At 51.9% G+C, this 19,964-nt stretch overlaps 1 protein-coding gene across 1 annotated transcript; it reads left to right on the plus strand.

The window, feature by feature from the left end:
- The first annotated feature begins 14,666 nt into the window (after positions 1-14,666).
- On the plus strand, positions 14,667-17,995 carry CUNH11orf24 (chromosome unknown C11orf24 homolog). Its single transcript, XM_007450407.1, has 2 exons — positions 14,667-14,742; positions 16,914-17,995. The coding sequence occupies exons 1-2, from the start codon at positions 14,667-14,669 to the stop codon at positions 17,993-17,995; spliced, it is 1,158 nt and encodes a 385-aa protein (XP_007450469.1).
- Positions 17,996-19,964: the final 1,969 nt, after the last annotated feature.

Raw genomic sequence — 19,964 nt, forward strand, 5'->3', positions numbered from 1 at the left:
GTGCACTGGAAGGACGATGACGGGGAAGATACTCTGCTGGCAACAGTGACTCACCTGCTGGATCACAGAATCCAAGCTGGAGGAGGAAGGAAGGGGCGGCAGGGCGAGAAAGCAGAAGGGGGAAGGGGCTGCAGGTGTGCAGGAGCCCAAGGTCAGGTGCAGCGGGAGGAGGGATGTTTGAGAGCTTCAAGGATGGTTCGAGAGCAGGGATCCTGAAGGAATCATCTCTGAGATGGAGCCTCTCCACCTGAACCGAGCGGGGTCCCGACTGTGGCTTTGGGAAAGGAGGATGAAGCGGAGAAGCCATGAAGGTCATTGCGACGGGGACAAAGAAAGAGCCCACAAAGGACGGAGTCCCCCGGGATGATATCAAAGTAGGGGTGGGGGAACTTCCCTGGTGGTCCAGTGGGTGGGACTCTGTGCTCCCAATGCAGGGGGCCTGGGTTCAATCCCTGGTCAGGGAACTAGATCCCGAATGTATGCCGCAACTAAGAGCCCACATGCTGCAATGAAGATCCCTCATGCTGCAACTAAGACCCGGTGCAGCCTAAATAAATAAATATTAAAAAAAATAATAAAGTAGGGGTGGGGAAGGCAGTGGTCTGATGCCATCGGAGGTGGGATGCGGACGTTGGTAGAAAGCAGTGCCCAGGAGCGGTGGAGGGTGGCACCTCCCTGTGTATACCTTCAAGGCATAAAAAGGTTTTCCCTAGCGCTTCTCCCAGCCTGCCTTTCTGGAAACATACAGTGGAAATTCTAAACCAGCTTTTAGGACAGTCAGACATCTCCAAAACACATGAAATCCACAGAAGACAAAATCTTGAGGATAGGAGTGTGTGTGTGTGTGTGTGTGTGTGTGTGTGTGTGTGTGTGTGTGTGTATGATCAGTGAAACCTTAAGTGCCACAGGGAAACTTAAATCGGAAATTTAAAGGAGAGGCATGGGACTTCCCTGGTGGCGCAGTGGTTGAGAATCCGCCTGCCAGTGCAGGGGACACGGGTTCGTGCCCTGGTCCGGGAAGATCCCACATGCCACGGAGCAACTAAGCCTGTGAGCCACAACTACTGAAGCCCGCGCCCCTGGAGCCTGTGCTCTCCAACAAGAGAAGCCACTGCAATGAGAAGCCCGTGCACCACAATGAAGAACAGCCCCTGCTCGCTGCAACTAGAGAAAGCCCCCGCACAGTAACCAAGACCCAACACAGGCAAAAATATAAATAAAAATAAAAATAAAATAAAGGAGAGGCAGAGTGCAGTATTTACCACTGGGGTCTTGGTTAAGGTTCACTGTGATACCTCTTGTGACTTGGGTTATAATTGGAAACAGTGACTGAGGTTTACTGTTTTGGATGTGTCAGATGTACCTGGGCATTCCCATCTGTTTGGCTGGAGATAAACAAATGACAGCATGGAATACAGATGAGACCATAGGGCTTATTGCTGTGAAAACTTCAAGCACGGAAAGCAGCCTTTCTTCATTTCCCAAGTACACTGTTGTTCAAACCAGTGACTTTCGTTGTTCACTTGCTCTGTTACACAGCTGATCAACATAATTCTTGGAAAAATCATTCAGGTTCTGCAAGACTGTAACTGATTTGTTTCTTTGTTTTTTCCTCTAAGCAAAACAGTATCAAATCGTACCAAGTCAGATCAAACCTTCTCAAAGAATTATTTTTCCATTCCTTTGTCAGATCTTTAACTTGAACTTCTAACAATAATCTAATAAGGAATGGATAGATCCAGAGAATAGGGAAAGGTTTGTGTCTCAGTGATTACATGTTATACTATTTTAAAATGTGTATGGGGATTAAGCTGTCTTTTGTTGTTGCTGAAGAACATTTTTCCTAAAAAACTTTTTATAATGGAAAACTTTTTTTACTATGAAAGTAATACACATTTTATAGAAATTTTGCAAAATACAGAAAGGCATGATAGTTTCTTTGCTATTTTTACCATTTAGAGTTACAGATGAATGTTAGCATTATTTTCTCAAGTTCCAAAAAAATACAAAATGAGTTTTTGATTAGAATTGTATTCAACGCATAAATTAATTTGAGGAAATTACAGCTTTACAAGATTTTACTTGCCCAGCCAGGAACATGAATATACCTCTCCATTTATTCAAGTATATTTTGAAGTCTTCCATACAAAGAACATTCCAAAACTTGACAGTCCTTAATGTTTCTCACTAATGTATCCCTAGCTATTTTATATTTTTGTCATCAGAGTAATTGACATTCTTTAAGCTGTTTTTTTTTATTGGCATACAAGAAATCTACTGACATATACTTATTTTGCATTGGGACAGATTATTAAATTATACATTTTAGTTGATTTTAAGGTGACTCTCCGAGACATTCTAGGTAATTGACCTTATATTATGTAAATAATGAAAACTTGTCTTTAAAAAATATACTCTAGGGACTTCCATGGTGTTACAGTGGGTAAGACTCTGCACTCCCATTTTGGGGGGCCTGGGTTCGACCCCTGGTCAGGGAACTAGATCCCACATGCATGCCACAGCTAAGACCTGGCACAGCCTAAATAAATAAATAAGTAAATATTTTAAAAATAAAATAAAATAAAGTAAAAAATTTACTCTATTTACTGTTCTTCTCTCATTCCTTTGACTAGAACAATGTTCATTAGGATCTCGCTCCTGATCTCTCTAGGAACACCTCTAATTTTCAAAAAATCATTAAGTCTAATGTAGGATAATAATTTGAAATAATTATTCTTTATCATATTGAGCAAATATCCTTGGTGGAGAACCCGCCTGCCAGTGCAGGGGACACGGGTTCGTGCCCTGGTCCGGGAAGATCCCACATGCCACGGAGCAACTAAGCCTGTGAGCCACAACTACTGAAGCCCGCGCCCCTGGAGCCTGTGCTCTCCAACAAGAGAAGCCACTGCAATGAGAAGCCCGTGCACCACAATGAAGAACAGCCCCTGCTCGCTGCAACTAGAGAAAGCCCCCGCACAGTAACCAAGACCCAACACAGGCAAAAATATAAATAAAAATAAAAATAAAATAAAGGAGAGGCAGAGTGCAGTATTTACCACTGGGGTCTTGGTTAAGGTTCACTGTGATACCTCTTGTGACTTGGGTTATAATTGGAAACAGTGACTGAGGTTTACTGTTTTGGATGTGTCAGATGTACCTGGGCATTCCCATCTGTTTGGCTGGAGATAAACAAATGACAGCATGGAATACAGATGAGACCATAGGGCTTATTGCTGTGAAAACTTCAAGCACGGAAAGCAGCCTTTCTTCATTTCCCAAGTACACTGTTGTTCAAACCAGTGACTTTCGTTGTTCACTTGCTCTGTTACACAGCTGATCAACATAATTCTTGGAAAAATCATTCAGGTTCTGCAAGACTGTAACTGATTTGTTTCTTTGTTTTTTCCTCTAAGCAAAACAGTATCAAATCGTACCAAGTCAGATCAAACCTTCTCAAAGAATTATTTTTCCATTCCTTTGTCAGATCTTTAACTTGAACTTCTAACAATAATCTAATAAGGAATGGATAGATCCAGAGAATAGGGAAAGGTTTGTGTCTCAGTGATTACATGTTATACTATTTTAAAATGTGTATGGGGATTAAGCTGTCTTTTGTTGTTGCTGAAGAACATTTTTCCTAAAAAACTTTTTATAATGGAAAACTTTTTTTACTATGAAAGTAATACACATTTTATAGAAATTTTGCAAAATACAGAAAGGCATGATAGTTTCTTTGCTATTTTTACCATTTAGAGTTACAGATGAATGTTAGCATTATTTTCTCAAGTTCCAAAAAAATACAAAATGAGTTTTTGATTAGAATTGTATTCAACGCATAAATTAATTTGAGGAAATTACAGCTTTACAAGATTTTACTTGCCCAGCCAGGAACATGAATATACCTCTCCATTTATTCAAGTATATTTTGAAGTCTTCCATACAAAGAACATTCCAAAACTTGACAGTCCTTAATGTTTCTCACTAATGTATCCCTAGCTATTTTATATTTTTGTCATCAGAGTAATTGACATTCTTTAAGCTGTTTTTTTTTATTGGCATACAAGAAATCTACTGACATATACTTATTTTGCATTGGGACAGATTATTAAATTATACATTTTAGTTGATTTTAAGGTGACTCTCCGAGACATTCTAGGTAATTGACCTTATATTATGTAAATAATGAAAACTTGTCTTTAAAAAATATACTCTAGGGACTTCCATGGTGTTACAGTGGGTAAGACTCTGCACTCCCATTTTGGGGGGCCTGGGTTCGACCCCTGGTCAGGGAACTAGATCCCACATGCATGCCACAGCTAAGACCTGGCACAGCCTAAATAAATAAATAAGTAAATATTTTAAAAATAAAATAAAATAAAGTAAAAAATTTACTCTATTTACTGTTCTTCTCTCATTCCTTTGACTAGAACAATGTTCATTAGGATCTCGCTCCTGATCTCTCTAGGAACACCTCTAATTTTCAAAAAATCATTAAGTCTAATGTAGGATAATAATTTGAAATAATTATTCTTTATCATATTGAGCAAATATCCTTCTATTCCTAATTTACTGTGAGTTTTTATCCAACTACATTAGCCCTTTTTTACTAAATTTGTAATAGAGATTCCCATCATTTCTTCCCCACCCATGTCATATGTAGTGAATACATGCTTGCAATGACCACACACGGAGTTTCTGATCAAGATTTGCAGGATCTTAGTTCCCTGAACAGGAATTGAACCCCGGCCCTCAGCAGTGAGAGCGTGGAGCCCTAACCACTGGACCGCCAGAGTGTTACCCCTGATCAAGGTATTTTTCGTGGTAACCTCTTCAAAATTTTGGTAGTCAGGATATACAAGATATGTTGTTTGTATAAGTAGGAGATAAACTTTTAAAACCAATTTTTTTTAAACAATCATTTCTGACAAGAGTCCCTGCTCATCCTCAAAGTACCTCCACCCTCAATTTTCCATTTCTTGGACTCTGAGCCATGTTCCCTGAGTTCCTGGAATATGAACACCTCCAGCTGCACTGCTGCCCTTGTCCATGAAGAGCTCTGCAGCTGCTGCTGAAAGACATGCCATGTGACAGCCCCTCACATTTACTCAGAGCTGTATTTGCTGCCTGGGGCCCCCAGGGTTTGCCATCAGATATTTCTCTGTGCTGCCACCCTCCACAGAACCCTGGATAAGGTGACCCTTATAAGGTGTGGCCAAGCCAAGGGCTGAAGGTTGAAACTCCAGTTTTATCTGCAGGTTTGATAAGCATTTTCTTAATCCTTTTCCCCAGGACATCCAATAAAGCTATCAATTATCCAGTTATTAGATGGAGCAATCTATGTATGTTCATGAGGCCAGGATTTGTTAGTAATGTCATTCAAGTCTTTAATAATCTTACTGTTTTGATTTTGTTTTGTTGTTGAACCCCGGCCCTCAGCTCTCACTGCTGAGGGCCGGGGTTCAATTCCTGTTCAGGGAACTAAGATCCTGCAAATCTTGATCAGAAACTCTGTGTGTGGTCATTGCAAGCACGTATTGTAGTGAATGCATTTTGTTGTATGTAAATTATACCCTGATAAAATTTATTTTTTACAAAGTTTTACTGGAGATAAAGAGACTCACTTACTAATTATACAAAACCAAAGACTGGAGGTAAAGACACTCACTTACTAATTGTACAAAATCAAAGACACCAGGAAGATGTTTAATTCTAACTATTCTAAATTGGAATGCACCCAATAACAAGACCTCAAAATACATAAAGCAAAATTGGCAGAGAAGAAATGGAAAAATCCCCAACGTAGGGAGAGATTTTAATATACTTCTTTTAGTAATGTATAGAACAAGCACATGTCTTTGCAGGGTAAGTTCACCTACACAACCTGAAACCATGAGGTACTGGGTGGTGACAGTTTTAAATGGAGTTTCAGGTGCTCCCAGGGCTCAGAGCTGGCTAGCTGACCCTGTCTTCGCACACCCGCAGTTTTCTGTGTCTGGTTTAGTTTCTTAGCCCAGGACCCTGTTGACATAAAAAAACACACAACCTAAAAGTTGAGAATTATGTTTTATTTGGCAGATAAAACTGAGGACTTAAGCCCGGGACACAGCATCTCAGATAACTCTGAGAGGCTGCTCCGAAGAGGTAAGGGAAGGGCCAGGATACATGAGAAGTTTTAGCAACAAAGACCAGGGAGTCAGAACATCAAAAGATTACTGTTAATTAAAGAAAACCAGATATCTCAAGTTAAGGAATTTAGCGCTTTTCTATATATGGGAAGATCCAAGAGTCTAGGCTTACTGAAATCATTCCTTTGATGTGCACCTCAGCTATCTGGGGCCAGCATCTTGTGCTATCTCAACCGAGTCCCCTCAGGGCACACTGTCTGGGGTGGTTGCAGCAGCAGGCTGCTTGCTATATTGCAGGGGGTGGAGGGGTGGAAGGGGGTTCGGGGTTGGGGGGTGGACCCAGTTTCTATCCTGAGTTCCCTCAGGGCTCCCCACTGGAGGGCTGTAATGTGATGGCTTGATGACTACAACCTTCTTTGTTTACGATAGGGCAGGCATCTTTCACAGACAGGCTTTGGTTCGGATTTGGGGGAACTTGAGAAGGTCTTACACAGACTGGGATATGGTCACAAAACTAGTAACTTACAAAACCTATTTCTTTTTTTTCTTTTTTTATTGATATTTTAAATTGAGGTATAGTTGATTTACAGTGTGCCAATCTCTGCTGTACAGGGAAGTGACTCAGTTATACATATATATACCTTTTTTAATATTCTTTTCCATTATGGTTTATCCCAGGAGATTGGATATAGTTCCCTATGCTGTACAGTAGGACCTTGTTGTTTATCCATTCTAAATGTAATAGTTTGCGTCTACCAACCCCAAACTCCCAGTCCATCCCCCTCCCTCCCCTCAAAGCCTATTTCTTTTTTGTTGTTGTTGCTTTTTAATACACGCTTTCTTTTTTTTTTTTTTAATACTTAGTTATTTATTTGGCTGCGTCAGGTTGCGGCATCCGGGATCTTCCTTGTGGCATGAGGAATCCTTCGTTGCAGCGCGCCGTCTTCTCTCTAGTTGTGGCGCTCCGACTCTAGAGCGTGCCGGCTTAGTTGCCCTGCGGCATGTGGGATCTTAGTTCCCCCACCACAGACGAACCCGAGTTCCCCTGCATTGGAAGGCAGATTCTTAACCACTGGACCACCAGGAAAGTCCCCCAAAGCCTATACCTAATGAAGGTCAAGTCCCATTCGCTTTCCTCTATACTCCGTTTTGCCCCACTGTTATTCACATCTCACAATTAAGAAACATTCTGTGAGCCTCAGTTTCAGCATCTGTAAAACGGGTGCGAAGCGCGTCACAGTGCTATTGCAGTTAAATCACCCAACCAAGCCCAGGTCTTGGCACGCGTAAGCACTCAAAACACGCTAGCGGCCATCCCGACTAAGACTTACTCCCAGCGCAGGCCCCCCCGCCCCCCGTCTGGATAAAGTCGGAGGGATGAGGGAGGGCATGTGGCAGGGTCACGCCGTCGGGGTAGGTCTGAGATCACCCAGCCCCGGTACCTCGGTCGCTACAGGGCAGTGCCCACAGACTGTGAGACGAGCACCAGGAACCACCACTTCCGGCAGAGACCTGCCCGAAATAGCCGCTTCCAGCTGCTCTCCAGACGTAGCTGGACCGCTCCGCGGTGGGCGGGGGCCCTAGATACAGCCACGCCCCTCGCTTCCGGCTCGCCTCCTGCAGCGCCTGGAGCCGCTGGGCGGCTCCCGGCTCTGGCCGACGCTGCCCCGCCCTCCAGGACCCGCCCTCCCGTGACGTCACCTCCGGGGCGGTCCGGGCGGGGCCAGAGCTGGGGCGGCTGCCCTGAGCAGTCTTGGCTGGCGGTCGCGCTGCTTCGGTGCCGGCCACGTCCGCACGCCGGACCGCGGCCGCTTCCCCGGCGCCCGACGGCCTCCGGGCCGCTGCAGGCCTGCCACGCCCGGGTAAGGGGCCCTCGCTGCTGTCCGCGGAGCTATTGTCAAGGCTGCCTGAGCCGGCTTGGGGCTGAGAGAGGGAGGTGGGGACAGGAGGAGGGGTGCATGGGAGCACGAGAGGCAGAGGAGGGGGACAAGAGAAAAGATGAATGGGGACATAGAATGCAAGCTGGTGACGACTGGAGGTGAGGAATTGGAGGAGAGGAAAGAACGGAAGGAGTCAGTTGGGGGCCCAGACTCGGAAGGAGCATGGATGGGAGCCCAAGAGGCGGGAGACAGGAGGAGGGCTTAAGGGGATCCCAAACCAGAGAAGAGACCCGGGTCGCTCCAGTTTGGGAGCGGAGGGGAGGGAAGTTGGGACACTCCCGGATGGGTGGGGAGCTAAAGGGTCCTGCCCGGCCAAGGCTGGGCCCCAGGAAGAGTTACCCTCAAAGAAAGAGTTGGCCCTTTAGGCGACCCAGGCCTCCCCCAAGCCCGCTCTACCTGGGAGGGGGTTGTGCATTTACATTTACCTGCTCGCCTCCTCCAGGTGAGCCTGGGTGGCTAGTTAGTGTGTGCAATTAGCTGTTAGGCTAGTATGAGGAATCCATGGTTTGCCATAAGACATAAATATCTACTTAGAAATCTGCCTTTAATAATGTTGTTGTTGTTTTTTTCTCCCTGGAGGAAGCATCTCTAAAATTTCAATACAGATGTTCTGCTTATATGCCAGACTTGCCTAATGGACAGAGGAATGTCAAATCTACCCAGACTGCCAGCAAAAACTAGCCTCTTGATCAGCATTTAGTCTGATACCAAAAATTCCAAAAACCTGGAAGGAAGCAATGTAGTTAAGACGCTCTCCAGTGCTCTGGGTTCCCATCTGCCACAGAGACACTTCCTTTGGACCACAGGACAATGTCTGTATACAAACCCACAAGTCTGTGTTGCTATACCAAAGTTCAGCCAGGTGACGTGTCAGGGCAGGTATCTGTGGTTTGCCCTGTATTTGCTTCCGCAATCCCTGTCCCTCGGTATGTATAGTTTCTCCAGCTTGGCATAGGGACTGGGACCACGTTGCCGCTGATAAATAAGTTACTAGTGTGATGGAATGTGGCGGGCAACACTTGTGTTGAACCCAGGAAAAAGGAATTAAGCAATTTGGAGAATTGTAATCCAGAAAAAGGAATTAAGCAATTTGGAGTCTGATTTCAGGTAACTTGCACACAGCACCCTGCATGTAACAAACAGTTTCATAAAAGTTAAAAGTCAAGCCAAGGTTGGGAACATAAGAAATTGGAAATGGGAGACCAGAGAAGGTCATGAAGTTGGCATCCAGAGCCACATTCTAAGGGTGCCTTTCTAATATAGGGTTGCCTGGCTAGTGGGGTGCTGCCCCTTCCCTGCAGAACTGGTGAGGGGCTGACCCCTGAAAATGGGAACTCCCAGCACCGGCCTAACCTTCTGTCTTTCTACCTGCCCTGCTCTCCTACTCAACACTTAGTCCTTCTTGCTTATTCCCTTCCTGCACAGGGGTCTCTTCTTTCTGAGACCTTAATCTGCCCAGTCACTCTGCACCAGATAATGAGGATAACTGGCCAGACCCTCATTTAAGGCTCACTAAAGCCTTTTCAGGGGAGACTATGATTCTAAGTCTTGTTAATGCTTTGTCCATTGTGAGTCAACTTAGATTAGCACAGGCCCCCACGTGGGAATCTTGACATTTAGAATACGCTGTTGGAAAGTGGAGTCAGGACCATACCAGAGAGATGAAGTGACAGCACGAGGGCCTGTTCTTGACTCCGCACAGCGGCCAATTCCTGTCTCTGTGGGAGTGATCACCAGCCCCACTGGCTGAGGGAAGAGACAGTGATGGCCTCCAGCAGAGGTCTCCTGAGCGACCAGTGGAGTTTCCTGAGATAGCTTTAGAGAGATGCTCCATGTGCACGCTCACCTCATGTATGTAACTGTGTGTGATTGCACACATGCATGTGTATGATTGCACGTGTACACACATGGCAGTGTGCACGCAGGTGTTGCCATGTGCACATGGATACGAGTGCGTGTGTAGCTGTGTGCTCGTGTGACCGTATGCATACGCGTGTGTACCTATGCACATATGCGTGTGTGTTGCTGTGTGTGCACATGGGCGTGTGTGATAGAGAGCAGGCCCGTCCGTGGTGGTTCTCAGGCATCACCACCTACGCATATCTGCCACTCTAGGAGGTGCTGAGTTTCTTTCATCTCCTCCTGAGTTTACACTAGAAAAATGCCTCCCTCCTCACTGGATTTTCCCCCCGTGCTTTTCCTAAGGAGCATTTATTCTTTTTCAAACCATAGATGCATCTTCTGCCAGAGTGGAGCATCTGCCTGGATCCCACGTGTGCCACAAAGCGTGCCATGGCCTGGGAGTGCCCTTCAAAGCCGTCCTCGCCTCCTGCAGAGCCAAACCTCGCCCGACAAGCGCACAGTGTCAAGCCCTCAGCCCCCCGAGGAAGATGGCCCAGACTGGGCACACGGCCCAAGCAGCTGCCTCTCGTGAGTGTCCAAAGCCCTGAGGGCAGGGCCACCTGCTCAGTGACGGGACAGTGAGCCCGAAAAGGGCCCCAAGGGGGCTTTGCAGGGACAGGGTGGGCAAAGGAAAGACAGCAAACCTCAGAGGGCCAAGCCGTCCAGTGTGCAGGAGGCCTGGTCTGTGGCATTTCGCCGTCAGAGCTTCTGCCTTCTTGGGTGGCCCTGGTGGGGGGTCCCCAGGCAGGTATGGGAACCGTGTGGTTCTCTGGGCCGTCTTCTGTTTCTGTGAGGTTCTCTTTGGGCCTCGTGTCATGAGACCACGATACTATGGGAGCCCCTCGCTGCACGGACAGGGGTGCTGCATCTCACTGATGCAGGGTGCGGAGGGGACGCCTCCTAGCAGAAGGGGCCCTGGGAGGAGACCGACTAGAGTCTGTCCCTGGACCAAAAATGGGACGGCCCGTGTCTGTTCCAGGATGAGGGACTGGACGAGAAGGTGGAAACCCATTCAGGCCCTTGAATCAGTTCCTCCTGCCTTAGCTGGAGCATCAGCTCTGAAGCGCCAGAGGCGGGGGTGGCAAACTGTGGCCTGTGGGCCACGTTTGTGCCCGCTGCCTGTTTTTGTAAATAAAGTTTTTTCGGGACCCAGCCACACCCATTACATACCTATGGTCCATGACTGCTTTTGCAGACTTGAGTAGCTATGGCAGACCGTATGGCCCACAAAAATCTAAAATATCTGCTATCTAGCTCTCTATAGGAAAAAGTTTCCTGACTCTGCTCTGGAGATCTGTAGTGAGGTGGCAGTGGAAAGCCTGGGGTGCATTTAGGAAGCCCCTGTCAGATCCAGGGCTCAGACTTGGGGAGCATGTTGGGCTCAGTGGTGGCATTTTTAATGCATTCAGTGGACATGACTGGCCAAATAGAGAGTCGTTTAAATACACGTATTTACGGAGAGCCCAGCTGCATTTACTTCAGCTAATGTGGGGGGAGTGGGAGCTCTCTGTGCCTGAAACCTCCCTGGTTCAGTCCTTCCCCCTCATGACATTGGTCTGTTTCTTCTCTCCCCACCCCACCCCCTCTTGTTTCAGTCAGAACAAAGAATGCCTTTTGCTCTGGAGAAAACAGATGCAAATCTGTGGTTTGTAGGGCTGGGGAACCTTTTTAAACCTGTAAGACACCAGGAGCTCTTATGGACAGTTTTGGCGGGAGAGTGCGCAGTGAAGCTAAACTAAAGTTAGTGACTCTCACGAAGGGATTAGAAGCATGGGGGAGGGGAGTGCCCAGCCTTCCAGCAGAGTTTGTGCTCGAAAGGGTTTTTCCAGTCATGGGGCCACTTTGCAACAGTCCCCGCTGCTCACAGGAGAAAGAAAGCCACCTCTAGGTGCCCCTTTATGCCGCACGGGGGACTGCTTTTGCGTGGCTGCCAGCAGAGCTGGAAGTGCTCCTCGCTGGGGCCGGGCTGGGCCAGGAACTCAGGTATTTCACGTGTCTGGTAAGGGTGGGCTCACAGGGGAGACGCCGCGGGTCAGACTTTGAAGGCGACCTCGCCATGTTAAGGAGCTTAGGAGTTATCCTGGGAGAGCAGGGGATTTAAGCATTGGAGGCAGCGTCAGCTCTGTGGGTTACAAAGATCTTTCTGGCAGCTGTGGCATGGCAGATGGAGCAGGCCCAGGATGGGGACGCTTGAAGGTGACCCTTGGGGCTGCTGGGAAGCCAGTGAGCCTGCCGTGCTCAGCGGGAGGGCAGCCTGGCCACAGGGCCGTGGAGAGCAGCAGTTAGCATCCGTGCCAAGGCGAGGAGTCCGTCAGGACGTTTCATTCAGAGTGACCTGAAGGCTCCCTTCCCAGACATTCTGTGGAACCCAAGAGCTTCACCATGAGGGCCAGGGGAAAGGCCGATGGCCTAGGGCATCTTCGGGCAGGACTGATTGTGGAGGCACCCCCAGGAGTCGCCAGCCCTCAGACTCCCAGCAGACTGTGCTCTGCTTGCCCTGTGCCCACGTCGAGTTTGAGTTTGAGGGACTAGCCCTCGTTGCACGTGACTGGGCTTGTTGTCCAAGGGGACCTGGGCCTCGCAGGTGGCCACGTGGGACTGCGGCAGTTGGGTGGGGCTGAGAACAGGATCAGGGCGCACCCAGGACCGGCAGGGCATGAAGTGATGGGGCACTTGAGGCTACCTGCCCCCTCGGTTCCCCTGTGGTGAGGGACCTGAGCCTGCCAGCACGTGGGAGAGACCTGGGGTGAGTGGGGAGACCCCGCTGTGTGCTCGGGAAGCCAGTCCTGTTGAGGCTCAGCCGCCGTGGCGTCTCTGTAAGTTTCTGCAGTTGCACTGTAACCCTCGGAGACCAGGGCTTCTGCGACCAGGTCCACTTAGCCCACCTTCTGTCCCCCCCTGTGGAACCCCTTTACTGAGTCTCTCAGCCTCCTCAGGCCTTGCCCCCTGCATCGCCACCCCAGCTGCCCCTTGCCGGAACGCCTTGCTTATTACACCCCTGTCTCGGGCCTGCATGGGCTCGCCTCCCCCCACACCAAAATCCAAACTGCCCCGTGGTTGCCTCTCTCTCTCTTGTTTAAGCCCAGGTCTCACTGCGCTGTCCCCAGGCCTCTGGCCCTGCTGTCATCACCTGCTGCTCCTGCCACTTGCCCCCTGACCCCTTTCCCACCAGGTGGATCCCAACCGTCTTTCAGAACGTGGCCCAGGTGTGCTACTAGCCAGGTTACCTTCCCTGACCCCCGCCTCCACCCCCCACCAGCTGAATTCCATGCCTCGTGGGCCCTGCAGCACCCTGTCCCCTCCCACCCACCTCTGGGGCCTCTGCACAGAGGACCAGCCTCCACCTGACCCTTCGCAGCCTCCCAGGTGCCATCTCCTCCCTGTCTCCCGACACTTAGTCCCTCTATGCTGGCACCAGCCTGCACTGACCTCTTTTCTGTGTCTCCCATTGGAGGCAGGCTCCCTGGAGGAGGGGGCTGTGTGGCTTTCATCTTTCTGTCCTGAGTGCACTGCCTGGCGCATGAGCAGGCTCTCGGGGAGTATTGGACGAAGGGATGGGTGATGGGTGGATGGGTGATGGGTGGTGGATGGGTGATGAGTGGATGGGTGATGGGCGGTGGATGGGTGGATGGATGGATGGGTGGGTGATGGGTCGATGGACGAATGGATGGGTGATGGCTGGTGGATGGGTGATGGGTGGTGGATGGGTGGATGGATGGGTGGGTAATGGGTGGATGGATGGGTGGGTGATGGATGGGTGATGGGTGGATGGGTGATGGGCGGTGGATGGGTGATGGGTGGTGGATGGATGGGTGGGTAATGGGTGGATCGGTGGTGGGCGGTGGATGGGTGATGGGTGGATGGATGGATGATGGGTGGTGGATGGATGGATGGATGGGTGGGTGATGGGTGGATGGGTGATGGGTGGTGGATGGGTGGATGGATGGATGGATGGGTGGGTGATGGGTGGATGGATGGGTAGATGGGTGGATGGGTGGTGGGTGGTGGATGGGTGGATGGATGGATGAGTAGATGGGTGATGGATGGGTGGATGGATGGATGGGTGGGTGATGGGTGGATGGACGAATGGATGGGTGATGGCTGGTGGATGGGTGATGGGTGGTGGATGGGTGGATGGATGGGTGATGGGCAGTGGATGGGTGATGGTTGGTGGATGGATGGGTGATGGGCAGTGGATGGGTGATGGGTGATGACTGGCTGGCTAAGTGGGATCTCTCCACGTAGTCAGCTGTCACGGGTGCAGAGAAGTGCTTTGGGCCCTGCAGAGGCCACAGAGAAGCTGAGGAGGAAGCCTTGGCCCCTCTCTGCTGCTCCTTCATACTCTGAACTCTGAGCTGGGATAGTAAGACGCATAGTGAGATTGGGTTAAGAAGTGCTGTAAACCCGTCAGGGCAGGCACTGGGCGGATCCCTGAACACATGGCTGAGACATGTTATGCTCTTCCTGAATGCCAGGCCCCAGGGGAAACATCTGGCTGGGTTTGTACCCTGGGACCTCCTGGAGCGCTCCACAGCCGGCGCGTTGCCAGGCCTGTGCCCCGCGCATCACTGACCAAACGCCTTCCTTCTTGACCTTAGGTTCCTCAGCCAAGCAGCAGGGAACTGTTAGCAGCCTGAGGAACGGCAGGCTGGGAGCCTCGGGCACCGCCCAGCCTTGCTGCCAGCTCACCTGCAAGATGTGGACAGCCCTCGTGCTCATTTGGGTTTCCTCTTGGTCCTTATCTGAAAGCCACCTGACAGCCCAGCATCCACGTAAGTGAGAAAGCCGTGTGACTGCTGGATGGGCCTGCAGGGGCCCCAGAGCTCCCGGGTGCTGGGCTGCGAAGGCCTGTTGGGCCAACATGGGACCTGGCCTCTGAGCCTTGAGAGGGTGACTTACTTGGCCTTGCAAAATGTCATTCCTCCCATAAACCTAGTCTTTATCGGGGAGTTTGTCAACCCGTACATCACATATTTAGTCGCGCTTCTCCTCTGTGCCGGGCACTATTCTCCAGGGATCCTGCTTTGAATCCTGTCATAAAGCCAAGAATTCTTGCATGGTGTGAATATCTGGGCAACGGTTTATCTGCTGTGTAAACCTGGGTGTGTGTTGGATAGGTTTTTTTAATGGCGAATCACACCTGTAACGCGAGAGATTATGATATTTTGAGAACTGGATCAAAAACTGAAGCTCTGGGGGCTTCCCTGGTGGCGCAGTGGTTGAGGGTCCGCCTGCCGATGCTGGGGATGCAGGTTCGTGCCCCGGTCCGGGAGGATCCCACGTGCCGCGGAGCGGCTGGGCCCGTGAGCCATGGCCGCTGAGCCTGCGCGTCCAGAGCCTGTGAACGGGAGAGGCCACAATGGTGAGGGGCCCGCGTACCGCAAAAAAAACAATGAAGCTCTGAAGCCTTTCATGGGCTTGGGGTTCAGAGAGCGCCAAGGAGATTTTAAATCAAAGTGCTGAGCGCCTCTGTGATGGGCTGCGGGCCAGATGTGTGCAGGGAGGAGATGAGAGGGAAACATGTTTTCCGGGCTAAGGAGCAAGGCACCGCACAGCCTCCCCGGCCAGCCCCACGGGCCGGAAATTAAGACAGTCTCTGAATGATCCACCTGCACAGGGTTGAAGGTGATCGTATCTTTTCCTCCCTTTTCTGACCCTAATGGTCCTCAGTCCTCAACAAGACGCTGGAGAATTCAGAACAAAACTCATCCGTGGAAACCATTACAAGAGTCTTGAATGAAACGTCTGCAAGAATGACCTCGGTGACACCTTCTCCCATCACGTTGACCAGAGGGACTTGGGGAGGCGACCCCGCCTCTCCTGCGGTCACAGCAGGGACAGCGCACAGGACAGAGGCAGGCGCGTCAGCGACGGCAGAAGGGACCCCCGACGGAGCCACCTCCAGGGTGCCCACGCCGCCTGTCCCGGCGTCTGACTGGCGGACCCCGTCCTCACCCCACACGCGGGCGCCTGGCAGCGGCACGTTGTCTGGGCCAGCGACGCACACGACACCCACGCCGGCCACGGGTGCTCCCACAGCTGCTGCAGCCCTGGCAAGTCGTGTGACTGCTGGATGGGCCTGCAGGGGCCCCAGAGCTCCCGGGTGCTGGGCTGCGAAGGCCTGTTGGGCCAACATGGGACCTGGCCTCTGAGCCTTGAGAGGGTGACTTACTTGGCCTTGCAAAATGTCATTCCTCCCATAAACCTAGTCTTTATCGGGGAGTTTGTCAACCCGTACATCACATATTTAGTCGCGCTTCTCCTCTGTGCCGGGCACTATTCTCCAGGGATCCTGCTTTGAATCCTGTCATAAAGCCAAGAATTCTTGCATGGTGTGAATATCTGGGCAACGGTTTATCTGCTGTGTAAACCTGGGTGTGTGTTGGATAGGTTTTTTTAATGGCGAATCACACCTGTAACGCGAGAGATTATGATATTTTGAGAACTGGATCAAAAACTGAAGCTCTGGGGGCTTCCCTGGTGGCGCAGTGGTTGAGGGTCCGCCTGCCGATGCTGGGGATGCAGGTTCGTGCCCCGGTCCGGGAGGATCCCACGTGCCGCGGAGCGGCTGGGCCCGTGAGCCATGGCCGCTGAGCCTGCGCGTCCAGAGCCTGTGAACGGGAGAGGCCACAATGGTGAGGGGCCCGCGTACCGCAAAAAAAACAATGAAGCTCTGAAGCCTTTCATGGGCTTGGGGTTCAGAGAGCGCCAAGGAGATTTTAAATCAAAGTGCTGAGCGCCTCTGTGATGGGCTGCGGGCCAGATGTGTGCAGGGAGGAGATGAGAGGGAAACATGTTTTCCGGGCTAAGGAGCAAGGCACCGCACAGCCTCCCCGGCCAGCCCCACGGGCCGGAAATTAAGACAGTCTCTGAATGATCCACCTGCACAGGGTTGAAGGTGATCGTATCTTTTCCTCCCTTTTCTGACCCTAATGGTCCTCAGTCCTCAACAAGACGCTGGAGAATTCAGAACAAAACTCATCCGTGGAAACCATTACAAGAGTCTTGAATGAAACGTCTGCAAGAATGACCTCGGTGACACCTTCTCCCATCACGTTGACCAGAGGGACTTGGGGAGGCGACCCCGCCTCTCCTGCGGTCACAGCAGGGACAGCGCACAGGACAGAGGCAGGCGCGTCAGCGACGGCAGAAGGGACCCCCGACGGAGCCACCTCCAGGGTGCCCACGCCGCCTGTCCCGGCGTCTGACTGGCGGACCCCGTCCTCACCCCACACGCGGGCGCCTGGCAGCGGCACGTTGTCTGGGCCAGCGACGCACACGACACCCACGCCGGCCACGGGTGCTCCCACAGCTGCTGCAGCCCTGGCAAGTGTAAGCGGCCCCTTGGGCTTGCACGGTCGTCCCAGGCACACCCCCGGCCACGCCACAACGAGCCCCGCGGTGCCCCTGAGTCCCCAAGCACTTAACGCGTCCACACAGGGCCCCACCGTCCAGGCGCCGACGGCCCGGACTGCGGCTGATGCAGCAAGTAGGCCTGCGCCCACCCTCCTCAACACAACACCAGAACCCGGCTCCCCCTCTTCGGTTTCCGCATCCATGACAGTGGGGACCACGACCAAGGCCCCCCAGCCGGCTGCCAGCACAGCGCCAGCACCTGCCCTTCATGCCAGCCCGGGCCCCCCGATACAGCCCAGCCCCGTCACATCCACGCCGGGGGCCGCGGGGCCAGGCACCACTCAGACGCTGGAGCAGGGCGCGCCTGAAGCCGCGCCTGGTACTGCTTCCATGGGGCCGACCCTTGGGAGCTCAGGGGACTCCAAGGTGCCAGCCACAGACTCGTGCCAGCTCAGCACCCAAGGCCGGTACCTGGTGGTCTCCAGCGAGCCCCTGGCCCAGTCCCCAGTGAACAGAAGTTTTCTCCTGGCAGTGCTTTTGCTGGGGGTCACCCTCTTCATCACAGCCCTGGTTCTGCTTGCCCTGCAGGCCTACGAGAGCTACAAGAGGCAGGACTACACGCAGGTGGATTATCTCATCAACGGCATGTACGCCGACTCGGAGATGTGAGGGGAGGCCGCTCGGCCGGGCCTGGGGCCGGGCCCTTCCCCTCCTTCCATGTTGCCTCTGAGGCCAAACCAAGCGCTTCCAGATTCTTTTGGTGCAATTTAGGAGACGTGCCAGTTGCTTAAACACATTTAATCGTTGTCCGATTAATTCCATGATCACTAAAGAGTTGCTGCTTTTTTCATATTTATTTTTGTAACAATCACAAGCAGGCAGTGATTCTGCCTTGGGGTGGGGTGGGCGGCCCCGGGGTGGGTCCCGACCTGAATTAAAGCAATGACCCTTTCCGCTCAGACCCTGTCTCCCCATTTGTGTGGGCTGCGTTCTGCTCCCCTCCCCCCATGGCGGCCGGGGAGCCTTTTCGAGATGCACGTGACAGGGTGTGTTCTTGTAAACGTTGAATGTAACACGAGGCCCTGGCCATCTGCTGTGTCTGTGCCGCTCTCCTGGGCTTCGCTCTTAGGCCCAAACCTGCCCCAACCTGGGTGGGAGGAACCCCAGCCTTTGGGGGTCTCTGGCACCACATGGAGATGGGGCCCCTTCCTCTAACCCTCCTTTTTCAGCACTGAAGTGGTGGACACGTGGAGCCTGGTTTGGGCGCGAGAGCCGAATGCAACATGTAAACCACACCTGAGCTACACAACGTGGCCAGGTCGGCGGGACCTACCCAGACCAGGCTCTAGGTGACCCTGCACAGCTCATGGTGTGCCCTGGCCGAGTGGAAACCCAATAAGCTGGTGCCGTGGGATAGTTATTACTAGCACCTCGCTCCAGGTCACCCCGGAACCCAGGGGAGCGCTAGGCCCGAGCGAGCCCAGGGCCCTCTCCTCAGCAGCACGATTGCCCCGGGGCCAGGCCTCATGTCCCCAACAGCCCTCAGAGCCCACACTGTGCTTGTCCCATGTCACACGCTGTCCTTGTGCTTCATGCATGAAACTCATTCAGCCCTCATCCCCACCCCAGGAGATCAGGGCTCTGATCCCCATTTTAAACGCGGGGCCACTGAGGCAGAGGAGACCTAACTCACCCACTGAGGGCCAGAGTCGGGGTTAAAGCAGTTCCAGAGTCCAGCTCTTTCCTTAACTATTTTGTTTTACAGCCGCCGGGGCTGCGCTTGGCATTCTAGCTTCATCTGCTCACCAGCCGGAGGGAGGCGAGAGAGCTGGCAGGCAGCACGTGAGGCTGCATTCCCAGGCCAGGTATGCAGCCACCAGCTGCATGACCCGGAGCAAGTGTGGAGTGTTGTGGACTCAGCTGCTTTACCTGGGCGATGGGGAGACTGTCTGTCTGTCACGGCCCCCAGGGGCATGCTGCCTGGAGCGATTCCAGGGGGGGAGTTGACTCTTGCTTCCTCAACTACTCTGAACCCTGAGGAGGAGGCTCTAGTTTCCCCATCACAGGAATCTCCTGAGCCAGGCCTGCGTGTCCACTTCCTCTTATTTAAATTCTGCCTCCTCCAAAAAGGATTTCAAATGGCGCATAATAAGAGACAATGGTAGTGAACTCCCAAACCATTTGAAATAACTTACGAGCCAAGGGTGGAGAAATATACAGAGTAGGGAGGAGGGATGGGAACGGTCCTCACCCGTTTTCTAGCTTCATCCCGGGTTCCCCCAGCCCATCTTTTCTCACTGGTTGGTTCAGGGGGCCCAGCAGACCCCTTTCCCTCCCCAGCAGCTATGCTGTGTGTCCTGACAGCTAGGCTCCAAGCAGCCTATGCACCTGTGTTTCTCCCTGCCCTAGCCGACCCATCGTACACCTGGGCCCATCTGCTGTGTGATCACAGGTGCTGGCGCTGACTGTGGCTGAGAAAGTGTCAACCTCACTGATCTGAGCTCCAGGCCAGGCTGCAGCTCGGTCCTTGAGTCTGAGAGGCCACCTGCTGCCCGGATCAGGCAGCTCTGCACAGAGTGGAGAATCAGGGGGATTTAGGGGGTGCCCTTTTCCTCTGCCAGCATCACCCCAGCCGCCT

The sequence above is a fragment of the Lipotes vexillifer genome, unplaced genomic scaffold (assembly GCF_000442215.2).
Source record: "Lipotes vexillifer unplaced genomic scaffold, Lipotes_vexillifer_v1.1 scaffold1477, whole genome shotgun sequence".
NCBI classification, from domain to species: domain Eukaryota; kingdom Metazoa; phylum Chordata; class Mammalia; order Artiodactyla; family Lipotidae; genus Lipotes; species Lipotes vexillifer.